The sequence below is a fragment of the Sus scrofa genome, chromosome 6 (assembly GCF_054392235.1).
Source record: "Sus scrofa isolate SSC_HxYL_T2T_F1_AM1 chromosome 6, Sscrofa_HxYL_maternal_Yorkshire_Landrace_v2.0, whole genome shotgun sequence".
Classification (NCBI taxonomy): domain Eukaryota; kingdom Metazoa; phylum Chordata; class Mammalia; order Artiodactyla; family Suidae; genus Sus; species Sus scrofa.
In genome coordinates, this window is record NC_139388.1 from 67,936,957 (window position 1) to 67,963,216 (window position 26,260).

General features: G+C 54.3%; 1 protein-coding gene across 12 annotated transcripts in view; it reads right to left on the reverse strand.

Moving 5' to 3' along the window:
- Window positions 1–26,260, reverse strand: part of RNF223 (ring finger protein 223) — a 29,424-nt gene that overhangs the window by 2,580 nt on the left and 584 nt on the right. Inside the window, exons 2-11 of one of the 12 annotated variants that reach the window (XR_014804914.1) lie at window positions 25,630–25,882; window positions 11,168–11,292; window positions 10,995–11,083; window positions 9,821–9,896; window positions 6,686–6,772; window positions 5,584–5,786; window positions 4,721–4,855; window positions 4,172–4,197; window positions 4,039–4,069; window positions 2,318–2,989 (exon numbers count right to left, since the gene is read on the reverse strand). Coding sequence is in view for 8 of the 12 variants with exons in the window: in XM_013995383.3 (XP_013850837.1) it covers window positions 2,892–2,989; window positions 4,039–4,069; window positions 4,172–4,197; window positions 4,721–4,855; window positions 6,686–6,772; window positions 9,821–9,896; window positions 10,995–11,083; window positions 11,168–11,561 (936 nt within the window). In the remaining 4 variants the exon portion in view is untranslated. Of the gene's footprint in view, window positions 1–2,314; window positions 2,990–3,132; window positions 3,368–4,038; window positions 4,070–4,171; window positions 4,198–4,720; window positions 4,856–5,583; window positions 5,787–6,685; window positions 6,773–9,820; window positions 9,897–10,994; window positions 11,084–11,167; window positions 12,046–13,754; window positions 16,729–25,629; window positions 26,253–26,260 lie in introns of those variants that run through there. The other 11 variants (XR_014804913.1, NM_001445388.1, XM_084958377.1 and 8 more) reach the window with 11 other exon arrangements.

A 26,260-nucleotide genomic window follows, 5' to 3' on the forward strand; every position in this document is an offset into this window, starting at 1 on the left:
CCAGCTTCCGCCCACCCTTGCACTCTGGGCTCCTGACAGCTCTGGGTTGCCCTCTGGCCACAAAGCGACACTTCTAGTCCTATCCCACACCCAGCAGTGAGAGCCAGGCGCCCCCGCCCGGCACCACGGCGGGCGCTCCCCTCGCTGACCCCTCACCCCTGCTGGCTTGTAGGGCTTCTCCAGCACCGAGTGAGCGGATGAGTGGACAAACGAGCTGCAGCTGTGCCCGCTGCCCACCCCCGCCCCCCACCAGGCTCACCTTGTGGGACGTCTGGGTCCCTACAGTGGCCGACATGGCAGAGGGCTGGGTGGGGACCAGTTCCACCCCCCAACCTGCTCTGGCCTAAAGCCCACAAACTGGCCTTATCTTGGCTTTCCTTTTTTTTTTGGCCACCCCGCAGCATAGGGAGTTCCGGGGCCAGGGATCAAATCCAAGCTGCAGTTGTGACTCATGCCGCAGCTGTGATCCTTAACCCGCTATGCTGGGCCAGGGATTGAACCTGCATCCCAGAGCTCCCAAGACACTGCCGATCCCACTGCGCCACAGCAGGAGCTCCATCTTGGCTTACGGAGGTCCAGGTAACAGGCTCAGGATGGAGAAAAACTAGGGAGGGGCTTGTGCCGGGTCCCAGCACAGACGCCCTGCCACTGCCAGCGGCCCCACCCCCACCTCAGGTGCACCCCCCCCCCGACTTTTTGGCCCAGATGTCCATCAGATTCCACCCCCCACTATTTGGGGGCCTGAGACAGGTGCACCCAGGCCCAGGGGTGTCCTGCGGCAGAGGGGAGACTGGGGCGACTGAGGCCCACGGGCCGGGCCACACTGCTGGACGGTCATGGGAAGCACGTCGAGTGGGAGCCAGAGGGCTGCAGGGTCAAATTCAGAGCTGAGTTTTGCTGCTGGGGGTGGGGCAGAGCTGAGGCCGGGGGCTGTGCGTAGGGGCAAACATTAGAGAAGAGGTGGTTCTGGGGGACCCCGGGAAGACCAAAGGTCATCTTAGGCCCACAGGAACCCCGTGGGAACCCCACAGCCCCTCGAGACTTTTGGCCATGGAGGCAGGTGTTCCCAGAATAAAGGACAAAACCTCAAGGAGCCTCCCAGAGGCCCTGGCTATGCTAAGGTGGCTCCTTCAGCACCAAGGCCCAGGGCCACACAGATGCCCCCAGGGGGCCCCCATGACTGCAAACCTTAGGCCAGATGCAGCAGGTGTCTAAGGACAGGCGCCCACGGCTGGTAGCAGATCTGGGGCAGGGACAGGCTCTCTGCCCTGCCCTGATGGTTGCTGCCCCGGCCAGCTCTGGCTGAAATGCCAGAATGAAGCCCACCACCAATTGGTAAATGTCCCCTGGCTCGCCAGCCTCTCTCAGGGCCATCAACTCTCAGGACCCCACCTCCTCAGGGTGACTCCAGCCTGCACTCTGTACCCACGTATGACTTCCTCTGGGAGCTGGGAGCCGGGCGCCGTGGGGCGTGGGGCCTGGGGCCTGTGGTCACTGTGACCTCCGTAGCCCCCACGAGGTCTGGATGCTTTACAGAAAAGCCTCCCTAAGGGGCAGCCACCCTCTTCCCACCTGTCCTGACATCTGGGCCCCTGGGGTGTGCCATCTGCATCCTCCCAAGGATAACGTACTAGGGTGGGGACCCTGCCCAGCAGCTCCTTGGGCCCCGGACTCCAGGAGGAGCAATGGCAGGGGGCGGGGTCCCAGTCCTTGCTAAGGGCTCTCCACCCGGCCAGCCTCACCCCAGCACAGGGAAGCAGTTCTGGCAGTGAGGCTTCACCCGAGCTTAGGAACAGGTGAACCCTGGGGTGGCAAAAGGAAGCCCCGAGTGGTTCATTGACACCGATTTAAGGTGGCCCATCCCTCTCAGCTGCCGGCCAGTGGTCCACTCACATCCTGACCAACAAGCTCCTGTCTATAAACTGTGAACGATTTAGACGCAAATGGCAGCGCAGAAAGGGAGGGAGGCCGGCCACGCGGGCCCCGCCTCGGGCCCCTGGGACACAAATCGGACGCTGAGGGAGAAAACGCCGGTCCCAGGAGAGGGCCTGGGCGGGACGGGCCGCCACCCAGTGCGCAGCAGAGTGGCCTGGATGCTCTGCCCTCTGCAGGAACCGCGGCCATCGGCACCAGCCGAGGCTGGGAACACACAGGGCGATGCCTCGAGGTGGGGACGGCGGAACAGGACTGCTGGCCAGCCAGCAGGGCCCCTGGCAGGTCCAGGTGGCAATTACAGGCAAACGTGGCCCTGGGTGGACAAGGATGGGCAGTACCTGGGGCCCAGGCAAGGGAGCATGTGAGGACAGCACACCTCTTGGACTTTTGTACAAAATGCATTTCTGCTTAAAAACAGACAAGACTCAGCAGGAACCCAGATAACTCCCTTCTGCAGCTCCTGAAAATGGGCAGCCGTAGCCACGGAGGACAGCCCTGCAGGCGTCTGAGCCTGCAGTTGAGGGGGCAGTTCCAAGGCCCTGTTCCACCTCTGTCTGGACGCGGCTGGAGACTCAAAGGCCTCGGCCTCACTGCGCAAGAGGGGCTGCAGAGGCCAGGCAGCCTGCGGCAGGAGTCTGCCCACTGCCGGCCCCAGGGTGCAGGCGTGGGGTGCTGGCCCTGGGAACTTGCTGTCTCTCTCTCAAGGGGCCTGGACCCCACATCGCCTGGCTCCCAAGCCCATTTCGGGACAGAGACTCGAGTGATCCTCTGGCTCAGCCACGCTGAGCAGCTGTTTGCAGAGAAGCGCCTGCAGCAGGTGGCTCCCCCACAGTGGCCGTGGCTGCAGATGGAAGGACCGAGCCAGGGCTGTGTCCTGAGGCCTCGCTGGGTAGCGCCTGGCCTTGGTGCACTGCGCCCCTCCTTGGCGCAGGCGGCGTTGTGGGGGGGCCTCAGGGTCAGACATTGCTGACCCTGGCCTCCACCGAGGAGACGGCAGAGGGGCCCACATCCCTGTGGGGGCGCCGCTCACGCCTGACGTAGCGTGGCTTCCGCACTGAAACAGGGTCAGAGACAGGCAGGGTCAGGACAGGGCAGCCTTGGGGGCGAAAACCCCCTTCCCCGAGGTCCCTCCTCCTCTGGACACCCACCCAGCCCCCCTCAGCCTGGACACAAAGGTGCAGGTCATGTGTGACGCACATCAGAGGGTGGACGGGGTCCCCATGTGTGTCCTTGTCCTGAGCCCGGAACCTGCGGCCGCAGCCTCACTGGGAGGACGGGCCTTGCCGATGGGCTTTAGCTGATGCGCCCTCCATCCAGCGACCAGTGTCCTCACGAGAGGGAGGCAGACAGAGAGGGGACAGGCTGACCGAAGACGAGGGCAGCGGGGTAGGCTGGAGGGAGGCGGCCACACCCAGGAGGCCCTGAGCCCTGGCTTCAGAAGAGGCGGACAGGACCCTCCCTGGAGCCTGGGGTGGGAGCGCGGCCCTGACGCCTGGCTCCTGGCCGGGGACTCTGAGGGAACACACTTCTGCCATCTCAAGCCCCCGTCACAGCCGCCCCAGGGGAAGAATGCAGGCGCCCACCCCTGGACACAGCATTGCTTTAGAGAAATCAGGCGAGCGTTTCACTGGACAGGGCGGATCTAGCCTTGATCAAGCCACTTCTCTGTCCTCACCCGTCCCCACTCCACACCTCCGCACGGCGGTGACAGTGGCCTGCGAGGAGGCCGGTGACGCCTGCTCTGAGTGACGCTCTGACTGAGGCTGTGTGACTGCTCTGTGCTCATAGCATCAACTGCAGCACCGCTCACGCAGTAAAACTAAAGTGCTAGCTGCTCAGGAGGGGCCCCGGGAGGGCCCTGTGCCAGCCGATCTGCTTCCCACTTGGGCAGAGCTGGGACTTGGCGAAGGGCCGAGGGCGGCAGAGGTGACCCCTGGTTGCAGTGGGAACCCGCTTCTCTCCACAGACTCAGCAGCTCAGGATAAAAGGGAAAAGGCCGTGGGGCTTGGTTGGTGGCCCAGCAGTGGCCCTGGGCTTGGCGTTTTGAAATTCCCACCAGAGCCCGGGCACCCCCACAGGGCAGGATGAGAGGGGCCGACATACCTGAGGACTGCGGCGGGGGGATCATCGCGGCCTTGAAAAGGGGAAAAGGTGCAGTGAGAACTGCAGGCGGCCCCAGCCCGGATGTCCAGACACAGCCCAGCCCGCCCCTCCCGACCCCCCGCCCCGTACGTACCGCTTCGCCAGGCTGCAGGGCAGGCGCTGTGGGGAAAGACACACTTGTCACTCAGAGGCCACACAGCTGCCTCCGCCTTGGGGCGGGGGGCGGCCCCTCAGCCTGGGGGGTCTACTGGCCCAAAGAGGGTCTCCCGAGCTCCAGGCCTACCCTGCCACACCCAGCAGTGCCTTCGGCCTGCCCGGCCCTATTGCCCACTGCACTCAGGCTGGGGTCCACCCAGCACACCGGGGCAAGTCGCCCCCTCCTCAGGGCCCAGCTTCCCACCTTCTTGGTAGGGCAGACAAGCCGGCCTGCAGACCGCTGCCCCAGTCTGGGTCTGGCCTGCAGGACGCAGCCCCAGGTGCCGAGTCACCCAGCACCCCACAGTGCGACCCCACACCACCACCCCAGAGCACGCGAGGAAGCAGCCACCCTCTCACCCTCAGACACGACAGTCGTGGGACAACCCAGTGCCCTCCTGGCTGCCCCAGGAGAGGCTCGCACCTGTTCTCCCACATCTCAGCCCCAGCCCGCCCTTTGCCCGGGGCCTCTGGGGTGGGAGGATACCTCTGCTCCTTCTGTAGAAGAGCCCGGGCAGTTTACTGGCTCGCTTGAGGTAGAAGAACGCAGCCACGGAGAGGATGAGGCCCGCGCTGATGAGAAGTGTCCCCAGGAAGAGGCAGGCTGCCACCTGAGGGCCCCCTGCAAGCGAGGCGAGGGCTGCCAGGGGCAGGCGGAGTGGCCCGGGGCCCCCATGCTCTCCGCCAAGGCTCCAGGGCTCAGGGTCCCCCGAGGAGGCAGCAGTGAAGAGGCTCAGTGCCGCCAGCCCAAGCCCACCTCCATCCTCAACACTCACAGACACGGGGGCCCTCACGCCCCAGCGTGACCAGAGCTCAGAGCAGGGGCTCCCAAGACCCCCTGCCACGTCTCTCAGGAGGCTGCTGGCTGCCACCGGAGGGGCCTTCCTGGCACCGGGACGCCCACCCACCTTCACCCACAGGGTCAGGATAGGAAGACATGTTCAGACACCTGTGCCCTTCTGACCCGAGTACAGCTGCCAGGCCGCCAGGGCCACAGTGGGACCACATTTGCCACCACGGAAACGAGCTCAACACTGGACCGCAGTGCCCTCATCTGCCACAGGCCCAACCCCACGTCACAAGGAGTCAGGGCCGTCTGAGCCTGTCTGACAACATTGCTGCCGCCGGTGCAACGGCCTCAGTGGCCCATGTTGGCACAAGGCCACCAGCTTCTGTCCTGAGACTCATGGGGAAGGTGGACGCTTGGCCAGGTCCCACACGCCCACTGCTGAAGGACAAGAGTCTTGGGGGGGACATGACTCCCATCACGACCCAGAGAAGAGGTGGCCACACCGTGGGGCAGGTCCCACTCCCTGACTACAGTGGCCACTGGTGGCCTGGGCACCATACCCTGCGGCCCAGCCAAGGCCTCTGCACAGTTTGCCCCCCCATGGCTTGGGGAAGCACCCCAGGTTAGGTGCTTGGCAGCAGGAGCAGGCTGGGGACCAGGGCATCCTGGAGGTGGGTCCTGGGTCCACCTCTAAGGAACAGGTGATGCGGCGGGCATGTCTGACCAGTGTGTGGTGTCTGTAGTCTTCTCTGAGACCTATGTCCTAAAAGAGCCACCAGGGAAGGGGGCAAGGGGACCTCAGGGTGTACCCCCATCCTGGAGAACCGCACATCCTGAGCTCCCAGGGACCAAGGGGCCAATGCGCTGAGGAAGGCAGAAGGTTCAGACACGCAGCTCCAGGTGCTTCCACTAACCAGGCCGTTCAGAGGCACAAGGTGCCCACACCAAGTGACTTGAGCCTTACCCACCCTTGAGAATCAATCTCAGACCCCGACTTCAAAGCTGGCCGAGCTTTCGGTCTGTCTGGGGCCCTGGCCATGACCAGGGCTCGGTCCTAGTACACAGCTCTTGGCTGGAGTGTAGTCTGACCGTGGCTGTGACCGTGGCCCTGCTGTGGCCAGCATCACTGGTTGTGTCTGCACAGATGGTGATGCTGCCCGCGGGCCCCAGGGCCTGACCTAGAGCCAGGAGACTCAGCAAGGTGTGGCCGGCCAGGCCTCCCTGTGCTCCTGTTCCCAGGGAACTGAGTGCCCTGGCCAGTGACTGTGGGGGAGCAGAGCCATCAGCACTGCTGGCTCCAAGGGCAGCCAGACCCACGGGAAGGTCCCAGACCCGGCACCGGGACCTCCCTGAGGACCCCCAAAGAGCCAGGGGTGCAGCCCAAATGGCAATTATGGGCCGTAAATGAGATAGGGAGGGGCCGCGGAGGCAGAGCAGCCCTTGCCCCACACCTGTCCAAAGGGACAAGAGGACTTGGGGAGGGCTCCTGGGGGTGTCCACTGGGGGCGGTGGCCCTGGGCAAGGTGTGAGGACAAAAACCACGGCTCCCACCCTTTCCTCCAGAACTTGGAGGTATGGATCCTCGGTGAGAAGCAGGCAGGTGGAAGGGCAGGGAACAGGGTCGGGAGAAGGGAGCGGGAGGGACGGGGGGCAAAGACGTACGGCTCCTGCACTCAGAGCTGCTGTGGGTCCCATTCCTGCACCGCACGCAGCTGACCGTGCCGTCCTCATCCCAGCGCCCGTAGCAGCCTGCGCGAGAGACAGGAGGCCCAAGCCAGCCCTCGTCAGCTGTGTAAAACCACATTCATCCCAAGATGCTAGTTCACCTGTTCTGGAAGTTTGGATGGATTTTAGAAAAAGAACAAGCTCGAGAGGAACCCGAGCCGGCGCTCCCTCACACAGGGTTCCCACACTGGATGTCTCGGCGACTTCGGAAGCCAGGATGGGAACCTGAAGTCAAAGGTGCCGAGTGTGTGGCCTCAGTTCTGGAGGGGACCAGAGGTGAGCCCCTGCCTCCTACCTCTACCAAGGGCTGCAGTGCACCCTCACTCGGCTGCCGCAAGGGACAGGGTCCAGCCCTGCTGTGTGTGCCACCTCTGCTGCCCCCGTACCATTGTGCCATCCCGGGAGGGCCCAGACCAATGCTGCAGCCACCCAGGGCCTGCCCTGGGGCTGGAAGCACTCCACTCTTGCTGGTCAGTGGTTTATGGCCAGTCCGTCTTGCCAAGGGCACCCTTTCAGGGCAGAAGTTCTGTCTTTTTTTAAGAAACTTAGTTTTACTGGAGAATAGTCGACTGACACTGTATTAGTTTCAGGCATACAGCACGGAAATCGTGTCTTGCACCTGTATTTTTTTTTTTTTTTTTTAACACCTCAGCGGGCGGCCCAGGCGGAGGACATGCACTGGAGAAGTTACCGGCCATAGGTGCTAAAGGCCAGTACAGGCATTTAGGCTACATGCAAGTGGGTCACCGTCAGAGGAAGTCCTTCCAGCCACCAAGCAGGTGGCAGGGCCTGAAGAGTGGCGGGGCCGGATAGGCTGAGCGCTATGCCAGGAGGTCGTGTCAGGCCCAACGTGGAATTGTACAAGTATTAGAAATAGGCCTTCGTTTCTCGTAAGAACAGGGTTCTTCTGAGGCAGCCGGCGCTCTTCCTTCGTTCCTTGGAAGAGCCGACCCCTGGGAGGCTGCTCAAGGAGGCCCAGCACGTGGGGTCCTGGGCACAGACCTGGCACCCAGGCAGCGGTTCTGCCGAGAAGAACCCTCTGCCAGCTCCAAGGTAAACTGACTCCTTAGCAAAGATGCCAGGGATGCTGGCCTGGAGCAGACTCCTGGGCTGTGAGCACAGGGACAAAGCACAGCCAGGGGCCAGAACCAGTAACCAGGCAGTGTTAAGGGGCAAAGGCTGACTTTATAGAGCCAAAAGTCCCTGGAAAAATGGCCAGTACCTGGCTCACCAGGTTGCCAGTCTCACCAGTAAATAAGGAAGGTCACCTCTGGTGGGGCATGGAGACCTCAAGAAGAGAGGAAGTCACCCAAATCTATAGGTACTTCAGGCCAAGTCTGGTGGCTTGGCTTCCTGGACTTGAGAGGCCTTCTAAAGTCCAATCTGAGAGTCCTTGTGAAAAGGCCAGCAATGCAGACTCAAAACCGAGCCCATGTGGTCAATCGCTGTTCTTGCTAAACTGACTTAAACAATCAGGACAAGTTTAGCAAGGTGAGACTTTTTTTATGGTCACGCCTGCAACCTATGGAAGTTCCTGGGCCAGGGACCGAATCCAAGCTGCAATTGTGACCTAGGCTGTAGCTGCAACACCACCAGGTCCTTTAACCCACTGCACTGGGCTGGGGATTGAACCCACACCTCTGCAGGGACCTGAGCCACTGCAGTCAGATTCTTAACCCACTGGGCTAAAGTGGGAACTGCCAAGGCTGGACTTGATTTAAAGCTATTAATCTCACTGTGGTTTTCTTTGGTAGGAAGGGGGTGACTAGAAGTTCTCTTGCGGCAAAGCAGCTTAAGGCTCCAGCATTGTCCCTGTAGTAGCCTGGGTCACTGCAGTGGTGCAGCTTCGATCCCTGGCCCGGGCACGTCCTCGTGCCATAGACATGGCCAAAAAGTTAAAAAAAGAAAAAGAAACAAAGGTGGGGGGGTGACTGTAGAGAGACGTGTTTCGATAGAGACCACGGTCCGTCTGGTTCACAGATTTCAGTCCTGAGCACTGACTGCCCTTGAGGTCCAGGCACCTGTACACTGGACGGGATCCTGAGCTCTTCACGTCCCCTGCTGTCTGACCCTGACTCGCCAAATTAATGTCTCCACGTTCCTCCCACCTCTGCGACTTGGAGTCACCAACAACTGTAGTGCCCTTTCCCCAAAGCCCTGCAAAGGGAGGCCGGACGACTTGATGTGAACTTCGGGTCAGTGCCTCGGCAGGGCACAGTGACCTGCAGCCGTGTGGGTCCCTCAGGACGCTCCCAAGAGACTCAGGCAGCGTCCAGAGTTCCCCACTGTCCCCACCCGACCCGCTGCAGAGGGAGCCCACCCACAACCCTGCTCCCAAGGTGAGTCTGTCGCAGGACTGAAGGTCAGCGAGGCAGACGGCGGGGCTGATCCTGTTCCCTGCTGCTTGTCCGTCTGTCTCTTCTCCCCTCTGCTGACCTCTTATCTCACAACTTCTAACCCACATTGCTCCGTGGTTACCAGCATGGCTCTTAACACGTGAAACTTCCTGAAGGTAGTTTCAAGCGAGGGATGAAGGGAACCAGACCACGGCCACTGTGGCGTGAGGACTGATTGGGGTTGAAGAACTCAGGTAACAGCCGGGGCCAGAGGGCGCCCTGGCCTCCCTCCTTCTTCCCAGAAGCAGGTGACCAACCCCAGCCGGGAGCTGCCCTCCCTGACCCGGGAGGAGATGGGAGTTAGACGACCTTGCCACCATCACCCTCACCCTCCTGCAGCGGCCCCCATGTCCCAGGCACCTGCCCACAGCCATCTCCTCGTTCAGCTTGATACTAAGCCCTGAGGTTCGGCCACTTATTTGCAACTTTGTTTATGTGTCACATAAAAGTGTGTCTGTGTGCTTTTCTGAGACTCCCTCCAGGGGAGAGGCTCTGTCACCTGCTCACACCTCCCACAGCCCCGAGCCACCATCTAGCTCCGCAGGGGGTGCTGTCCCCACCGAGTAGAAGGAGGGAGGAGGCCTCAGAACGGGCGGGCCCCATTGTCCCTGCTGCTCTGCCCGCCCTCCAGCCCCCTTCCCGAGGCAGACCTAGGCCGGCTCATGCCAGAGCTTACCTGGGCCACACAGGCTTGTGCCCGGGCAGGTGGCATTGGTGTCCACCACGTCCACACAACACTCGGGCTGCTGGTCCTAGAGGGGAGATGGCGGTGGGTTTCCAGACCCTGGGGCTGGGCGGCTCATGTGGACCAGGCCCAGGACAGTGTTCGCAGAGGGGCTCCGAGCAAGCTCACCCCAAAGCCCAGGGCTCCGGCCTCTTCGGGTCAGTGTCAGGTGACTGCACCCTGCTGACCTGGGGCGAGCTGAGGACGCATGGCTGCGATGCAAGGAAGCTCCCCGGGACAGCACTTTGCTGACTGAATATGTACCTGGAGCATCAGGCTGGGACTGTCCAGGGCATGACCCCTGGCACCCTGACTCGCAGCGGCGGGGAGAGGACAAGCCCTCGGGGGTGACTTGGGGCTGCCCAGAGATTCTGTCGGGCATCTGGGCTGGGAGCAGCCTGGTGGGCAGGGGTGGTCCTGAGTCCCCGGGTCTGCGGGTGCCTGCCCGCCCTTCCTGCCCTTCCCTCGGGGCCTCGTGGTAGCCCTTTCTCACGAGGCTCTCCTGAGTCACATGGGCCACGGGCGGGCTCAGGGCGGGCATTTCAACAGTGAAAGTGTTTACCTTAGTCGCCACTCGCAGCTGGTGGCTTTGAAAATTAAAAGATTAAACTGCTAAGAAAGGAAACACACGTGTTTCCAGACTGTGGTGAAACCAGAAGACAAACCCAAGCACCCTTGGCCTCCCTGGTGAGGGGTCTGCCCTGCGCTCCCACAGCCCTGGACGCTTCTCTGATGATTTTACAGATGATTCCAGCTTGGGTGTAGACACGGCCGGGCTCCTGCAGAGAGCCACGACCTGGCTGCCGGAGGCCTGCAGTGGCCCCTGCTCGAAGCTGCTGCTGGCCTGGGATGAGCGCCTCCGTCCACCCCACCAGCTCGGGTCCTGGCCAGGGGGCAGCCCTGTGGAGACCCTGCGCCAGCTCCCAGAAGACGTCCAGTTAGGCCAAGAGAGAAGAGAGCTTCTGGCAGCAGGACAGAGCTGGTGCCTCCAGAGGCATGGGCGCTCTGACCCAGACATGGGCACAGTCAGTGCCGCTGGGGCCAGGGCAAGGGTGGCACCTGAAGCAGAAGGGTGAGACGCCCCAGGGAAAGAGCCCAGGCCGCCCGCCACAGGACCGGGGCTTACCACGCTTCCTGAGGCCTTGCTGGCCACTTCCACCAGGAGACCTGCCAGGAGGACGGCACGCGGCAGCGCCATGTTCCAGGGCGCAGGGTCTGCGAGAGAGGGGGTGCTGGCTGGCCCAGGCGCTGTCCTCCAGGCCGGGACACTGGGTGGGGGCGGGGCTGGAGGACCCTTACCTGGCCCTCCTGCACACGGGCCGGAGACATCCAGGCCCCGGCCGCCTGTGATCAGCGGTCGGTGGGGGCTGCCGAGCACCAGGTGTGCCACGATCCTGGCGCCCAGTAGACCCTCGGCCTGAGGCCTGCAAATCAAGGTGCACAGGTAAGGCCTCGCTGCTGGCCGAGCACAGCCAAACCAGGCCAAGGCCTTGATCCAAACAGACTTTCCGTAAGGAGCCCCCGCCACGCTTGGCCCACAGGGACCAGGACTGCACAGGTGGCTCCCTGCCCCACCGGCTCTGCCAATGGCTGCTTTCCTGGAAGGAGGACGGAGCACAAGAGGCCCAGGGGCCGGTCCTGCCAAGAGCTCAGACGGCCCGTCTTCGTAAGACCCAGATTCCATTTCAAGCATTTTCACCCAGAGACGGAACTGGTGAGCGGCAAGGGTGCCTCTGGGGCAGCTGCCCGTCAAGGACCCTGGGTCTTAGAGTTTTCTGCCCTCGCCCTGCTGTCATCACCGAAGGGTGTGTGAAAAACATCCAGTCAGGACAAAAGCCATGATTCAGGGGCTGCCAGAGCACAGACACTTCAATGGGGTGATGTATTCAGAGAGCAGACAAAATAGGGCACACACTGCCAAGAAATTTCCTAAAACCAAAAACACTGAGGAGTTCCCATTGGGCCACAGTGCAAACGAATCCAACCAGTATCCATGAGAATGCAGGTTCAATCCCTGGCCTTGATAAGTGGGTCAGGGATCTGGTGCTGCTGTGAGCTGTGGTGTAGGTCGCAGATGCGGCTCAGATCTGCCGTTGCTGTGGCTGCGGTGTAGGCCGGCAGCTGTAGCTCCGATTGAACCCCTAGCCTGGGAATCTCCACATGCCACAGGTGCGGCCCTAAAAAGCAGAAAAAGCAAAGGAAAAACAAAGCAACAAAACACTTGAAACTTGATAGCCCATGTGATTTAGGGCTTACGCTGCCACATTTCCAGCACAACAGGAAAACACACAACCTGCAGAACCCCTGAAGTAAACCATCAGTTGGGTATTTAACAAACTTCTGCTAACCTACAGAAATTATAATGGTCCAAAACACATAAAAGTCGCCTCTAAAAAAGTCTGTTTACTTAACAAAAACAGCTGCAGGGTCGAAGCTGTGTGTTCCAGACAGGGCCCTTGCTTTGCTCCCGGGCACATCCCAAATAATTCACTTGGGGCTGGGGGCCAACACTGAATGGGGGGGTGAAGGCGGGGCGCCAGGTTGGGATCTGTCCTGTCACTCGAGCTATCAGGAGGCACTGCCCCTCCCTACCCCCGCCCTGCCGCCCCACTAAAAACACAGGCTTTTCCCCGCAGCCCCTTCTTTCTGTGCTGTGAGATCCCTTTAGGCAGCACCTGCTGATGTCACAGACACACTGATGCCTTTGATTCTCAATCAACCCCTCCACCTGCTACTCAGTCGACACTACTGAGCATGCTTTACACACCAAGAGCCACACCACAGGAAGCACACAAAGTGCAAGGGACGCGCCCCCTCCACTGGCCGTGCAGCCCCGCCCTGGGCTGACCCTGTCTGCTGTTCACCAGACTGTGCCTCGTGGAATTTCAGGCGAATAGGCATCCCGAGCGCACACCTTGTGGCTCCTTCTCTGCAGCCCAGTGATCTCCAGAGTCCTCCGTGCTCTGGTGGCTGAGTGGTACCATAAGGGCAGGCGACACTGCCCTTCCGACCACCTTCTGATGTGCCTGGGCTGTTTCCATGTTTTGGTGACCAACACTGCCATGGTGGTGCCTGTTTCTGCACGGTCAGCTTTCCTTGCACTTGGGTGAACACCTGGAGCCACCGGGGCATGGGAGTTCTCCAGGAAGCTGCCAGCTGTTTCCAGTGGTGGCTCAAGTACGTTGCCACCAGCATGGTGAGCGGCTTGTCCACTCTGGCCCTCAAGCCAGGGGCGTGTGGCCATTCCCCTGGTCGTTCCAACCCATGTTTCCCTGATACTGACATCAGCCAATCCCAGTCTTCTGAAATCTCCTGCAGCCTGTCTACTAACATCTTTGGGCCCCCGTGTTTGGGTGGGTCGTCTTTCTCTTTATCTCCTAGATCTTCACATATTCTTTGTCAGATATGTATACTGCAAATATTTTCTCCTATCCTGTGACTTGTCTTTTCATTTTCTTCTAGTTATCTTTTTTTTTTTTTTGGTCTTATCTTTTTAGAGTTGTATTTGTGGCATATGGAGGTTCCCAGGCCAGGGGTTGAATCAGAGCTGCAGCTGCCAGCCTATATCACAGCCACAGCAACTCCAAATCCAAGCCATGTCTGCAACCTACACCGCAGCTCACAGCAACACTGGATCCCTTACCCACTGAGCAAGGCCAGAGATCGAGCCCGCCTCCTCATGGATACTAGCTGGGTTCTTAACCTGCTGAACCACAATGGGAACTCCCGCTTCTGGGGTATCTTTAGAAGAACAAATATTCTTCTGAAATCAAATGCACTGACTTTTTTCTCTTATGGTTCTTGCTTTTTAAAAAATTATGTATGTATGTATGTATGTATTTTGTCTTTTTAGGGCCACACCCACAGCATATGGAGGTTGCCAGGCTAGAGGATGATCAGGAGCTGTGGCCACAGCCACAGCAACTCAGGATCCGAGCCACGTCTGCAACCGACACGACAGCTCATGGCAACACCAGATCCTTAACCCACTGAGCGAGACCAGGGATGGAACCCACGTCCTCACGGATACTAGTCGGGTTCGTTAACTGCTGAGCCACAATGGGAACTCCTATGGTTCTTGCTTTTTGTGTCCTGACCTCAGGGTCATAAAGATTTCCTATGTTTTCTTCCAGGGGTTTTATATAATTTTAGCTTTTATATTTTGAGTTACTTTTGTGTGATGGTGTGAAATAAAAATCAAAGTTCATTTTTTCCCTATTACATCCCGTTGTTGCAGCACCCCTTGTTAAAAAGGGGGTTATCTTGATATCTTGGTTGAAAGTCAACGCTCTACGTGTGGGTCTATTTCTGGACTTTCTATTCTGTTCCATTCATCTATGTGTCTTTCCTTGAGCTAGACCACACACTTCGACGGCTGAAACTTCATAGAAAACCTGAAATCAGGCGAAGCCCTGCTTTAATTGCCTTGGCAATTCTAGGTCGCCTGCGTTCCCATATTTTAGAATCACCCTGGCAATTACTACATAAAAAGCCTGCTAGAATTTTGACTGCGATAGCTGACATTATAACAATACTGAATCTTCTCATTTTGTTGGAGCTGATTCATCCATGCTGGAAACAACTCCACTGCATGGTTTTTTATTCAGAAACCAAATGGTGGGCCAAGAGGTTGTTTCCAGATATGCTGCACTCTGCTCAGCCAGCAGGGCACTTGGACAGAACTGGGTGCCACCGGAATTAGCCTCGGGAATAAATAGGATGGGAGCCAGAAGACGCTTCTTTGCTAAAAACGTGAATCCAGTTGTGAAAAGATAAATTGAGATAAGTTACACGTAATATTATTTTAGTAGCCCCTTTCATCTCTGAAACGTTCCCCAAAGAATGATCAAATTAATAATCTGAGGTTCATTCTCCTATGAAATGTCATTTCATAACTTAGAGGTCTGTCACACACATAGCTAGGGCTGGCCTTTCATACCCATGTGCTTTGAGAAGGATCAAAGGTCTCTTTGTGCTGCAGGTCCTGGATCTCCAAGGGCTGTGAACCTACTCACCGCCCAACAACTGCCATGTGCCAAGGGCCACGATGCGTTATCCGCTCACACTACCTTGCTGTATCCTCCCAACAACACCTATCAGCAACCGTTTTAAAGGAGAGAAAGCAGGCCTGCACGAGACCACAGGGTGAGAACGAGGGTGACAACTGGGCCAGGCCTCTGGCTCCAGAGCCTCTTCTCACCCGCCACAGTGAACTGGGGCTAAGGTTCTCCTACTCCAGCCAGTAAGTACTGACGTTTTGACAATGTGCAACTAACACGTTTCGTGTGCCTGGCCAAGTTTGGTGCAATTCTACAGAAATTCTTACCTTAGTAAATAAAGGCATCTGAGACTTAAAAAATAAATATAATACACTCCTATCTTTGAAGACTATTAGCTAAAGATAATAACTGTGTTGTAGAACTTTCGAGCCCATGAAGAAGAGAACCACAGGCCACCAAGAGCACGAGAAGCGGGACCTCTCTCAACAGACCTCGCACTGTTTGCAAAGCACAGGAGCCACGCTTAGGTACCCAGGACAAACCAAACAGGCACGTTTCATCTTTAGAGGAACCATTAAAAAATAACACAAAAAGACAGAGCTAAAAAGTCAGTAAAGGAGATAAAACGGAATTTTGAAAAACTTGATTCACCAAAAAAAAAAAAAAAAAAAAAAAAAAAGAGAGAGAAGGAGGAACAGAGAAACAGATGGAAAAATGGAAATCAAACATTAAGATGGTAGGATTTCAACCTAAATACTCCCCACCGATGAAGACGGCTATTAACAAAAGGAATAAGGGGTGTTGGCAAGGATGTGGCACTGTCCACCGCTGGGGGACACGCCAAGTGGCACAGCTGCTGTAGAAAATGGTATGGCAGTTTCTCGAACAAGAAAACAAAGATTTGCCATAGGATCCAACAATTTCACTTCTGATTATATACTCAAAAGAACCAAAACCAGGGTGTTTTAAGAGATGTTTGTGCACATGAGTTCACAGGAACATCGTTCCTAATAGCCCAAAAGGTGAAAGCTAACCAAGGAAAGAACAAAACGTGGTACACATCCCCATCACGGAATATTAATTCAGCCTTAAAAAGGAGGGGATTCCGATACCTGCTACAACATGGGTGACATGATGCTAAGTGAAATTAGCCAGTCACCAAAGGACAGACAATGCACGATTCCACTTCTAAGGTCCCTAAGGTCGTCAAAACAAAATACAGACAGAAAGTAGGTGGGTCCAGAGGCTGGGGGAGGGGGGATGGGAGTTAGCATTTAATGAGGGGAGAGTTTCAGTTTGGGAAGCTGAGAAAGTTCCAGAGATGGATGCTGCTAAGAGTCATACAATATCATAAATATACTTAATGCTACAGGCTAGATACTTAAAAATGGTTTAAATGGTAAGCCTTATGTTACATTTTTTGGCGGGGGCCACACCGGCAGCATGCTGAAGTGCCCAGGCCAGGGATCAATCCCATGTCACAGCTGTAACCAGAGCCACAGCAGTGACAACACCAGATCCCACAGAGCCACAAGGGAACTGTGTATTACATACACTTTACCACCACAAAAAAATCTGGAAAAAATGAAATTACATAATTCATATAAAGTACCTTAATAAGTAGTAGTTATTACAGTTATTTTTTAAAAACTAGAATAGATGCAAACTGTTGCCTTTGGAATGGCTTAGCAATGAGATCCTGCTGTGTAGCACTGGGAACTATGTCTAGTCACTTATGATGGAGCAGGACAGTGGGAGAAAGAAGAATGTATACATGTATGTGTGACTGGGTCACCATGTTGTACAGTAGAAAAAAAATTGTATTGGGGAAACAACAATTTAAAAATAGGCTAGGAGTTCCCGTCGTGGCGCAGTGGTTAATGAATCCGACTAGGAACCATGAGGTTGCGGGTTCGGTCCCTGCCCTTGCTCAGTGGGTTAACGATCCGGCGTTGCTGTGAGCTGTGGTGTAGGTTGCAGACGCGGCTCGGATCCCGCGTTGCTGTGGCTCTGGCGTAGGCCGGGGGCTACAGCTCCGATTCGACCCCTAGCCTGGGAACCTCCATATGCCGCGGGAGCGGCCCAAGAAATAGCAACAACAACAACAACAACAAAAAAGACAAAAAAAAAAAAAAAGGCTAATTAATTAATTAATTAATTCATGGAAGAATATTAAAAAATAAAAGAAAAATCGTATGATGCCTTTTATGAAAAAAAAAAAACCTAGAAATTGTCAGACTGAATAAAAAGCAAGACCAAATGATCAGCGCTTTGTAAGAAACAATCTTTAACTGTAATGACACAGACCACTGAACGCACAGGAAGGAAAAGACAGTCTATACAGACACCGAGCACGAGAGCACTCATGCGGATACAGCGATGCCCCACACAAGGTCAGCTTCGAGAAGATGACCGCCTCAGAGAAAGGGGAACCTTTCACAGCAATGGCAATACATTCATTAAGAAGATGAATCAATCTCAAAGCGTGTAGGCCCTTAATGTACACAAATACCTGAAGAATAAGCTGACAAGACTAAAGGAAAAAAAAACAAATTCCCAACCATGACTGGAAGCTTTAATACCCCTCTTTTAACTGATTGAACAAGTAGACAAAAAAGGGAGTAAGGATATAAAAGATTTGGGTGATATTATCAACTAACTCAACTGACAATCACAGAATATGACACTCAACAAAAGTATAATATACCTTCTTCTTGGGTGCAAACAAAACATTCACTAACACAGGCCATAAAACAAGCATCAATGACTTTCAAAGGTTCAAAATCAAGTAGAGCATATCCATTGGGATTTTAATACAAATGGACTAAATGGAATTATAATACAAATCGATAGCAAAAGATACTTATAAAATCTCCAAATACTTGTAAATTATACAATAAACTTAATAACTCATGGATCAAATACGGGAAATTTTAAAATATTTTTAACAGAAAGATAACAAAGTGTGCCATATCAGTAAGAAGCTAAAGAAGGAGTTCCTGCTGTGGCACAGTGGGTTAAGAACCTGACATAGTCTCTGTGAGGATGCAGGTTTGATCTCTGGCCTCACTCAGTGGGTTAAGGAACCTGCACTGGTGTAAGCTGCAGTGCAGGTTGCAGATGTGGCTCGGATCTGGTGTTGCTGTAGCTGAGGCATAGGCCCACAGCTGCAGCTCTGATTAGACCCCTGGCCCAGGAACTTTTACATGCCACAGGTGCAGTGGTGAAAAAAAGGAAAGAAAAAAAAAGTTAAACCAGGGCTTAGAAAGAAACTTAGTTTTTAACGCCTATGTAAGAACAGAAGAAGAGTGTAAAATCTTTGACCCACGCTTCTACAAATTTTTTTTTTTTTTTTTTTTTTTTTGGCCATCCTCACAGCTCATGGAAGTTCCTGCCAGGGATTGAACTTGTGCCACAACAGCGACCCAAGCCACTGCAGTAATGCCAGATCCTTAACCTGCTGAGCCACAAGGGAATTCCTATGCTTCTGTCTTAAGATAGAAAAAGAAGAGTGAATTAAACCATAGTAGGCAGATGAAATAATAAAAATAGGAGTAGAAATGAATGAAATAGAACTAAAACTAGGGAAAATAAGCAAAGTCAAAAGTTGGATCTTTAAAAAAGATTTATAAAATTGATAAACCTCTGGCAAGAATAAGCAAGGAAAAACTGTCAACACAAATTATCTATACCAGAAACAAAAAAGCACAGAGTTCCCATCATGGCTCAATGGTTAACAAACCTGACTAGCTTTCATGAGGATGCAGGTTCGATCCCTGGCCTTGCTCAGTAGGCTAAGGATCCGGCATTGCCATGAGCTATGGTGTAGGTCACAGACGTGGCTCAGATCCCGAGTTGCTGTGGCCAAGGTGTAGGCCCGAAGCTACAGCTCCAATTCAACCCCTAGCCTGGGAACCTCCATATGCTGAGGGTGTGGCCCTAAAAAGACAAAAAAAAAAAAAAAAAAAAACAGAGGAAGAAGAGGAAAAAAAAGAAATGAAAAAGCAGACATCACTAAAAACACTACAAACACGGCTGGATAATTATACAAACATGGACAATATTATAAACAACTTTATGCCAATAAATTCAACAACTAAGATGAAATGATCAAAATTTATTTAAATATACAAATTATCAAAAATGACAGAAGGAGTTCCCATTGCGGCTCAGTGGTGACAAATCCAACTAGTATCCATGAGGACACAGGTTCGATCCCTCGCCTTGCTCAGGGGGTCCAGGATCCAGCGTTGCCATGAGCTGTTTGTAGGTTGCAGTCAAGGCTCAGATTCCGCATGGCTGTGGCTGTGGTGCAGGCCAGCAGCTACAGCTCTGATTCGACCCCAAGCCTGGCAACCTCCATATGCCGTGGGTGTGGCCCTAAAAAGACCAAAAAAAAATTAAAATAAAAGACACAGGATGAAGCAGAAAATCTGAAGAGTCTTATACACATTAAAAAAATTGAATTCATAATTTTAAAACTTCCCACAAAGATGACAATGATCCAGACAGCCTCTCCCCTGGTGAGGTCTATCAACAGCTAAGGAAGAACCAGAACCAACACCACACAAAGTCTTTCAGAAAACAGAGAGGGGAGAACACGTCCCAGCTCGTTTATAAAATCAGCAAAGCAAGACTCAAAAATAGGCCAGCACAACCCGATGGAAATCCAGACAAGGACGTCACAGGGGACGAGACAGACCTACATCCCTCGTGAATACTGACTCCCAACCCCTCGGCAAGCCTTAAGCAAAGTGCACTCAGTCACACGCTGAAAGCAGGACGGAATGTGACCAAACGAACTTCTTCCAGGAACAGAAGTCTGGCTCAATACACAAAAACCAGTCACTGTAATCCACCACTTAACAGATGAAAAAGGAAAAAAATCATGTAACCAATTCAACAGAAGAAAAACAAGCATCTGACAGCATTTCAGGGCCATTCATGATAATAACTCTCGGCAAACTCAAAACAGGAGACCCTTTTTTTTTTTTTTTTTGTCTTCTTGCTATTTCTTGGGCCGCTCCCGCGGCATATGGAGGTTCCCAGGCTAGGGGTCGAATCGGAGCTGTAGCCCCCGGCCTACACCAGAGCCACAGCAACACGGGATCCGAGCCGCATCTGCAACCTACACCACAGCTCACGGCAACGCCGGATCATTAACCCACTGAGCAAAGGCAGGGATCGAACCCGCAACCTCATGGTTCCTAGTCGGATTCGTTAACCACTGTGCCACGACGGGAACTCCAGGAGACACTTTCAATGTGATAAAAGACACCTGCAAACCAGCCACAGCCAAGTTCACACCAACAGGGACCAGGCCAAGGACCCCAGGCCCGGTCAATCTGTTCATCACTGTCCCACAGCTCCAGCCACATCTGTAGGGACGACAGAAAACAAAGCAAAAGCCACCAAGACGAGAAAGAAGAGTGATCCCGCCTCTGTGTACAAGGCCTGATCATCTACATGGAAAATCCCAGGAAATGTAACAAACCGCTATATCATCTAGGTGAATTCAGTAATGTTCCAAGAATATAGAGTCAATATGCAAAATCAATTATTATTTCTTCTTCTTTTTCTTTTTTTAGGGCCACACCTACAGCATGTGGAAGTTCCCAGGATAGGGGTTGAATCGGAGCTACAGCTGCTGGCCTACACCACAGCCACAGCCATGCAGGATCCGAGACACATCTGCGACCTACACCACAGCTCGAGGCAACACCGGATCCTCAACCCACTGAGTGAGGCCAGGGATCGAACCCGCATCCTCATGGATGCTGGCTGGGTTCGTTAGCACTGAGCCACGACGGGAACTCCTCAATTGTTATTTCTATATTCTGGTAACATGCAAATGGAAATGAAACTTAAGTATTGTTTACAATGGCACTCAAAAACAACTGGTTTATGGGCATAAATTTGATAAAAAATGTGTAAGAGCAGCTACACAGAAACACTGCTGAGAGGAGTTCAAGATCCAAATACTGGAAACACTCGCTGCAATGGAGCCTGTCTCAACAGGGACACACGCCCGTGGCGCATCCCTAATCCACGTGACTACATTAGAGGACTCGGCATCACCACATTAATCTCTCCCAGAGTTCCCGCTGTGGTGCAGCAGGTTAAGGGCCCTGCGTTGTCTCTGCAGCAGTGAGGGTTCCATCCCTGGCCTGGTGCAGTGGGCTAAAGATCTGGTGTTGCCACAGCTGTAACTCAGATTTGTCCCTGGCCTGGGAACTTCCACATGCCCCAGGTGTGGCCAAAAAAAACCAACCAAAAAAAAAAAAAAAAAAAACCAACCAGATTACTTTCCCTGTAAATTGAACCAAAATTTAATGTAATCCCAGTCAAAAAATTACAGCAGAGGCTTTTGGGGTTTTTTCTGAGGAATTGACAAGCTGATTCTAAAATGTATATAAAAATGCACGAAGTTCCCATTGTGGCTCAAGGGTAACGAGCCTGACTAGTATCCATGAGGATAAGGGTTCAATTCCTGGCCTTGCTCAGTGGGTTAAGGATCCAGCATTGTTGTCAACTGTGGTGCAGGTCGAAGACATGGCTCAATCCTATGTTGCTGTGGCTGTGGTGTAGACTGGCAGCTGCAGCTCCAATTTGACCCCTAGCTTGGGAACATCCATATGCTGCAGATGGGGCCCTAAAAAAAAAGGAAAAAAAATGGAAAAAAACCTAGAATAGCCAAAGCAATTTTTAAAAAGAAAAACAAGCATGGAGGATTTACACACTCTAACCCGAAGATTTTTTGTTTGTTTGTTTGTTTGTTTAGGGCCACACCCTCGGCACACAGAGGTTCCCAGGCTAGGGGTCTAATTGGAGCTGTAGCCACCAGCCTACCCACAGGCACAGCAACTCGGCAACACAGCAAGCCGCGTCCGTGACCTACACCACAGCTCACCGCAATGCCAGATCCTTAACCCACTGAGCGAGGCCAGGGATGGAACCCACAACCTCATGGTTCCTAGTCGGGTTCATTAACCGCTGAGCCACGACAGGAACTCCTCTAACCCGAAGATTTATTATCAAGTCACAAGACTGTGTGGACTGCTGAACAGATAAACAGATCAATGTTAACAGGATCCAGAAATAGACTCTCACAAACACACTCAAATGATTTCTGACCAGATGCCAAAGCAATTCGATGGGGAAAAGAAAGTTTTTTAACAAATAGTGCTGGGTCAACTGGTTATTCAAATAGAATTAACAAGTCAACCTCGACTCACATCACATGGAAAATTAATTAGAGATGGCTTATGGAGCCAACAGAAAAATGGAATCTACAAACCTTCTATACGAAACTACAGGAACCCATCTTTGTGACTCCTGGTTAGGCGAAAGCTTTTAAATCAGACACAGAAAGCATGAACCAAAAAAGAAAAACCACTGGCTGATAAATTGAACGTCATTAATATTAAAAACTTCTGCTCATTACAATACATCATTATGATGGATATAAATCCTACATATTTGTCAAAACCCACAGAACAACGTATCACAGAGAGTAGACTCTAAAACATGCAAAAAGAGGTCTCCTGGTGGCTCAGCAGGTTGAGGATCTGGCATTGTCACTACAGTGGCTCGGGTCAATGCTGTGGCTTGCATTCGATCCCTGGCCTGGGAACTTCTGCATGCTGTGGGTGTGGCCAAAAAAAAATCTGAAAGTAGGCTAAAACATGCAAAAAAAATCAATACCACCAACCAGAAGGTCAGGGATCTCAGGATGGAAAGCAGACCACAACCACAGACTCTCACTCTATCACAACCTGGGACACAAACACACTGAAGGGAACAGGAAGACAGTGTTCTGACTAGAAAATGTAAAACCAACGATAAAAAGAAACCGCAAATAAACACGGTGGTCAAGATGGCGAATTTGCCCCTCAGGATGGGGGTCTATGGGGGAGCGATTCTGAAACTGCTTTTCATGTGCACTGGGGTGGGACAAACACGTAAACCATGGCCATGGTGGTGAGAAGGCCACACACGAGCACTTTTACTACAGAGTCTAGGTTACAGACTCACACCTGTCCATCTGGTGAGGGGACTGCAGGCAATGACAGCCCAGCCCCAGTGCCCACGCCCACTGCCAGATCCTGGCTTCTCCAGCCCACTCTCCAGTGAAAGGAACCAGAGCTCCCTGGAGAAACGGCTGAGTCTAGGCCTGAGGCAGGGATACAAGACTGAGTGAGCAGCTGGAGCAGTTGGCAGTGCCAGAAAGGAAAGAAGGGCTCAAAACAACTCAGGGCAGAGGGTGGCCTCCCAGTGGCCAAGGCTGGACCAAGGTGGGCAGACAAAGAGCGCAGAGCTGGTTCCCCTCCAAAGTGCAGACGAACGCCCACAAGTCCGTCCTTCAAACGGAATCCAAACCGCCCCCGGGGAAGGACAGGACAGGAGAACTCTCCTTGGCAGACACCACCTGAACCAAGCGACCAGGACCAGGTGTGGATGCCAGGTGCCCCTGACACGATGTGGCTAGAGGGTCATCTCACCTCTGGAGTCTTCGTCCCAAAAACCCACACCCCCGTCCAACCATGAGAAAACACATCAGACAAACGCAACATCAGGGACATGCTACAAAAACAGCCAAGCAGCCCTTCTCAAAACTGTCCGGGTCATGAAAAGACAGGATCCTGGCCAGCATCCGGGGCACAAAGAGGACACGGGGGCAGCACATGGCCTGACACCTGGAGTGCAGGGGACAGTAACGGAGCCTCAGTTTCCACAAACGCCCCTTGGTTGGCAACCTCCCTGTGAATCTAAAACCATTCCAAAAATTTTAAAGTTAACTTTTTAAGACACCATTAATAAAATGAACAGGCAAGTCAAAAAATGGGAGCTACCATCCCCAATACATCTATCCGACCAACAGCAAGGGCCTTACAGCTTGACTTTTTTTTTTTTAAAGGCGACAGATTTGACCAGACACTTCAGAAAAGAGGTTGGGGAGGGCGCCAGAGACGGACACACACGCTCGGCACAGCACTCAAGGAGATGCAGGCTGAAGACAAGCCACTGGGCCCCAGAGCACACACGCAGGAAGGCGCTGCTCAGGGTCACACAAGACAGCCCGGAGACCAGCCATCAGAAAATGCCCACCACGCTGTGCGCGGCCAGGGGCACCCCGTGCCCGTGAGCTCTCACACAGAAACAGTGAAGAGCCCTGCCTGCGCTTCTGGCGGGGGCGGGGGAGGGGGGGTCGGGGGCGGCTGGGAAGGTTTACAAGGTTCATCAGCCGGCACAGCTTAGACCAGACGCTGCTCCTCGCAGAACTAGGGGCTGGGAGGCCCAAGGTCAAGGTGCCGGCAGACCCGGCGTCTGGCGAGGGCCCTTCCTGGCCTGCAGACGGCCACCTTCTCACCGTCCTCATGGCCTTTCCTTGGTGTGCGAGCAGGGGTCATGTGAGCGGGGTGTGGGGAGGTCGCTCTGTCTTGCCCCTGCCCTCAGGGCACCGATGCCAGCACGGGCCCCAGCTCACCCCGATCACCTCCCAAAGGCTCCACCTCCAGACACCATCACACTGGGGTCATGGATTTGGGGCGACAGAGCCAATCGGCCCACAACACAGGGGAACCTTTAGGGAAGACAGAACTGTCCTGTCATGATGGGCGTGCAGGTGACAGTTGTACGCCTTTGTCAAAATTGATCAAACGGAGCCTGTGCATTTCATTTATGTGAATTACACGCACTAACTGAATAAATGCAATTCATTTTCTATTTTGAAGATCTCATGGGAGCCAAACAGCTAAGTAATGGAGCACGAGTTTCCACAATGTAATGCAGTTTGGTGAGAATTTACACTGTACTGTGCGTTCTTGCACAGCTCATTCTTCCTTAGAAAAAGTGGTTTCAATGAAGAAGTCACTGTGATTCTGCACAAGTAACACATCACGAAGCGGGTGGAATCACTCTGACCAGTCAACAGGGGCTGGGTGCTGGCTGGACAACCATGTAAACGGGCTCCCTGGTAGGAAGCCTTGCCTGGATGACCACTGCAGGGGGCGGTGGACGCCACATACATACCGCTCCTCCAGGCTTTGCGGCGGCTGTGGCTGGAGAGGGGGGGTCGCCAGCTTTAAAAATCACATGCGCTGGAGTTCCCATTGTGGCGCAGCGGAAACGAATCCAGCTAGGAACCATGCGGTCGCAGGTTCGATCCCTGGCCTCGCTCAGTGGGTTAAGGATCTGGCATTGCCGTGTGCTGTGGTGTAGCTCGCAGACATGGGTCGGATCTGGTGTTGCTGTGGCTGTGACATAGGCTGGCGGCTACAGCTCCAATTAGACCCCTAGCCTAGGAACCTCCATACGCCCAGGGGGTGCAGCTCTAAAAGATGAACAGACCAAAAAAAAAAAAAAATCCCATGTGCTGATCTTGTTTCTCCCACTGCCCAGCACAGCACGGGAGGACCTGCTGGATCTCCAGCCCCTCAGGGCAGGTTCCTGCCAGTCACTTTCTCAGCAAGCAAAGGGAGCAATGTGGCTCTCAGGACAAAAGGAGAACTGTGTGTGGCCCTGTTCATTAACATGTTTCTCAACCCGAAAGTCCCATCGTGCTGATGGAGAACCGATGGTGTACACAATCTGACTGGATGCAAAGTCTGTGTACGTGTAGGTGCTCCGTGGACTCCGCAGCCCTGAGAAGGTACTGATGGGAGGACCCCCGGAACTCCCCAGGGGGTTCCTGGCCGTGGGGATGCGGAATTCTCAGTACTGTGGTGACTAGAGATCATTCTTCAAGTGAATTACGCTTACCTTGCAGAACAGGGCGGTGCAGGGAGGGTCCTGGGGTGACCACCCTCCAAGGCACGTTTGCTCTGTCTTTGGGAGACGCACACCGGGGCGGGGTGGAGTGCGCGTGTGCCAGAAGAAACTTTCCGTAAAATTCAGATTTTATTTCCTTCTAGGAGCTTCTGCATTCAGATTATGGCTGAACAAGGCTGCTACGGGGGCGCGGGCTGAGGCGCAGAGGACGAGGCCCAGCGCTACCTCCAGCACCGCGGTGACCCTGAGAACACAGGACAAAGCCGGGCCACCTGAGCGCCCCGCCACCAGGGAGCTGCGTTTGCAGGAGCGCTGTGAGAAGCGCGTCCAAACCCCCCGATCTTAATGAACTTAAACTAGAACGTCAATTAAATCGTTCTGGTGACTACGCACACGAACCCCTGTTGGACGAGGCCTGACACTCCAGTGGCGATCAGCGAGCTGAAATGGGAAACCTCCTGGGACTCGCGGTTCCTCCCGCGCGTCCGGGGCGCCCTGAGCCGGTGGCGGGGCGAGGGGCACAGAGAGAAAGGGCGGCCAAACCCCGCCGCCCTGACTGCCCCGGCGGGACTCCGCACAGCCAGGGCCGCCGCAGTCCCCGCCCCCAGCCAACCCCTAGCCA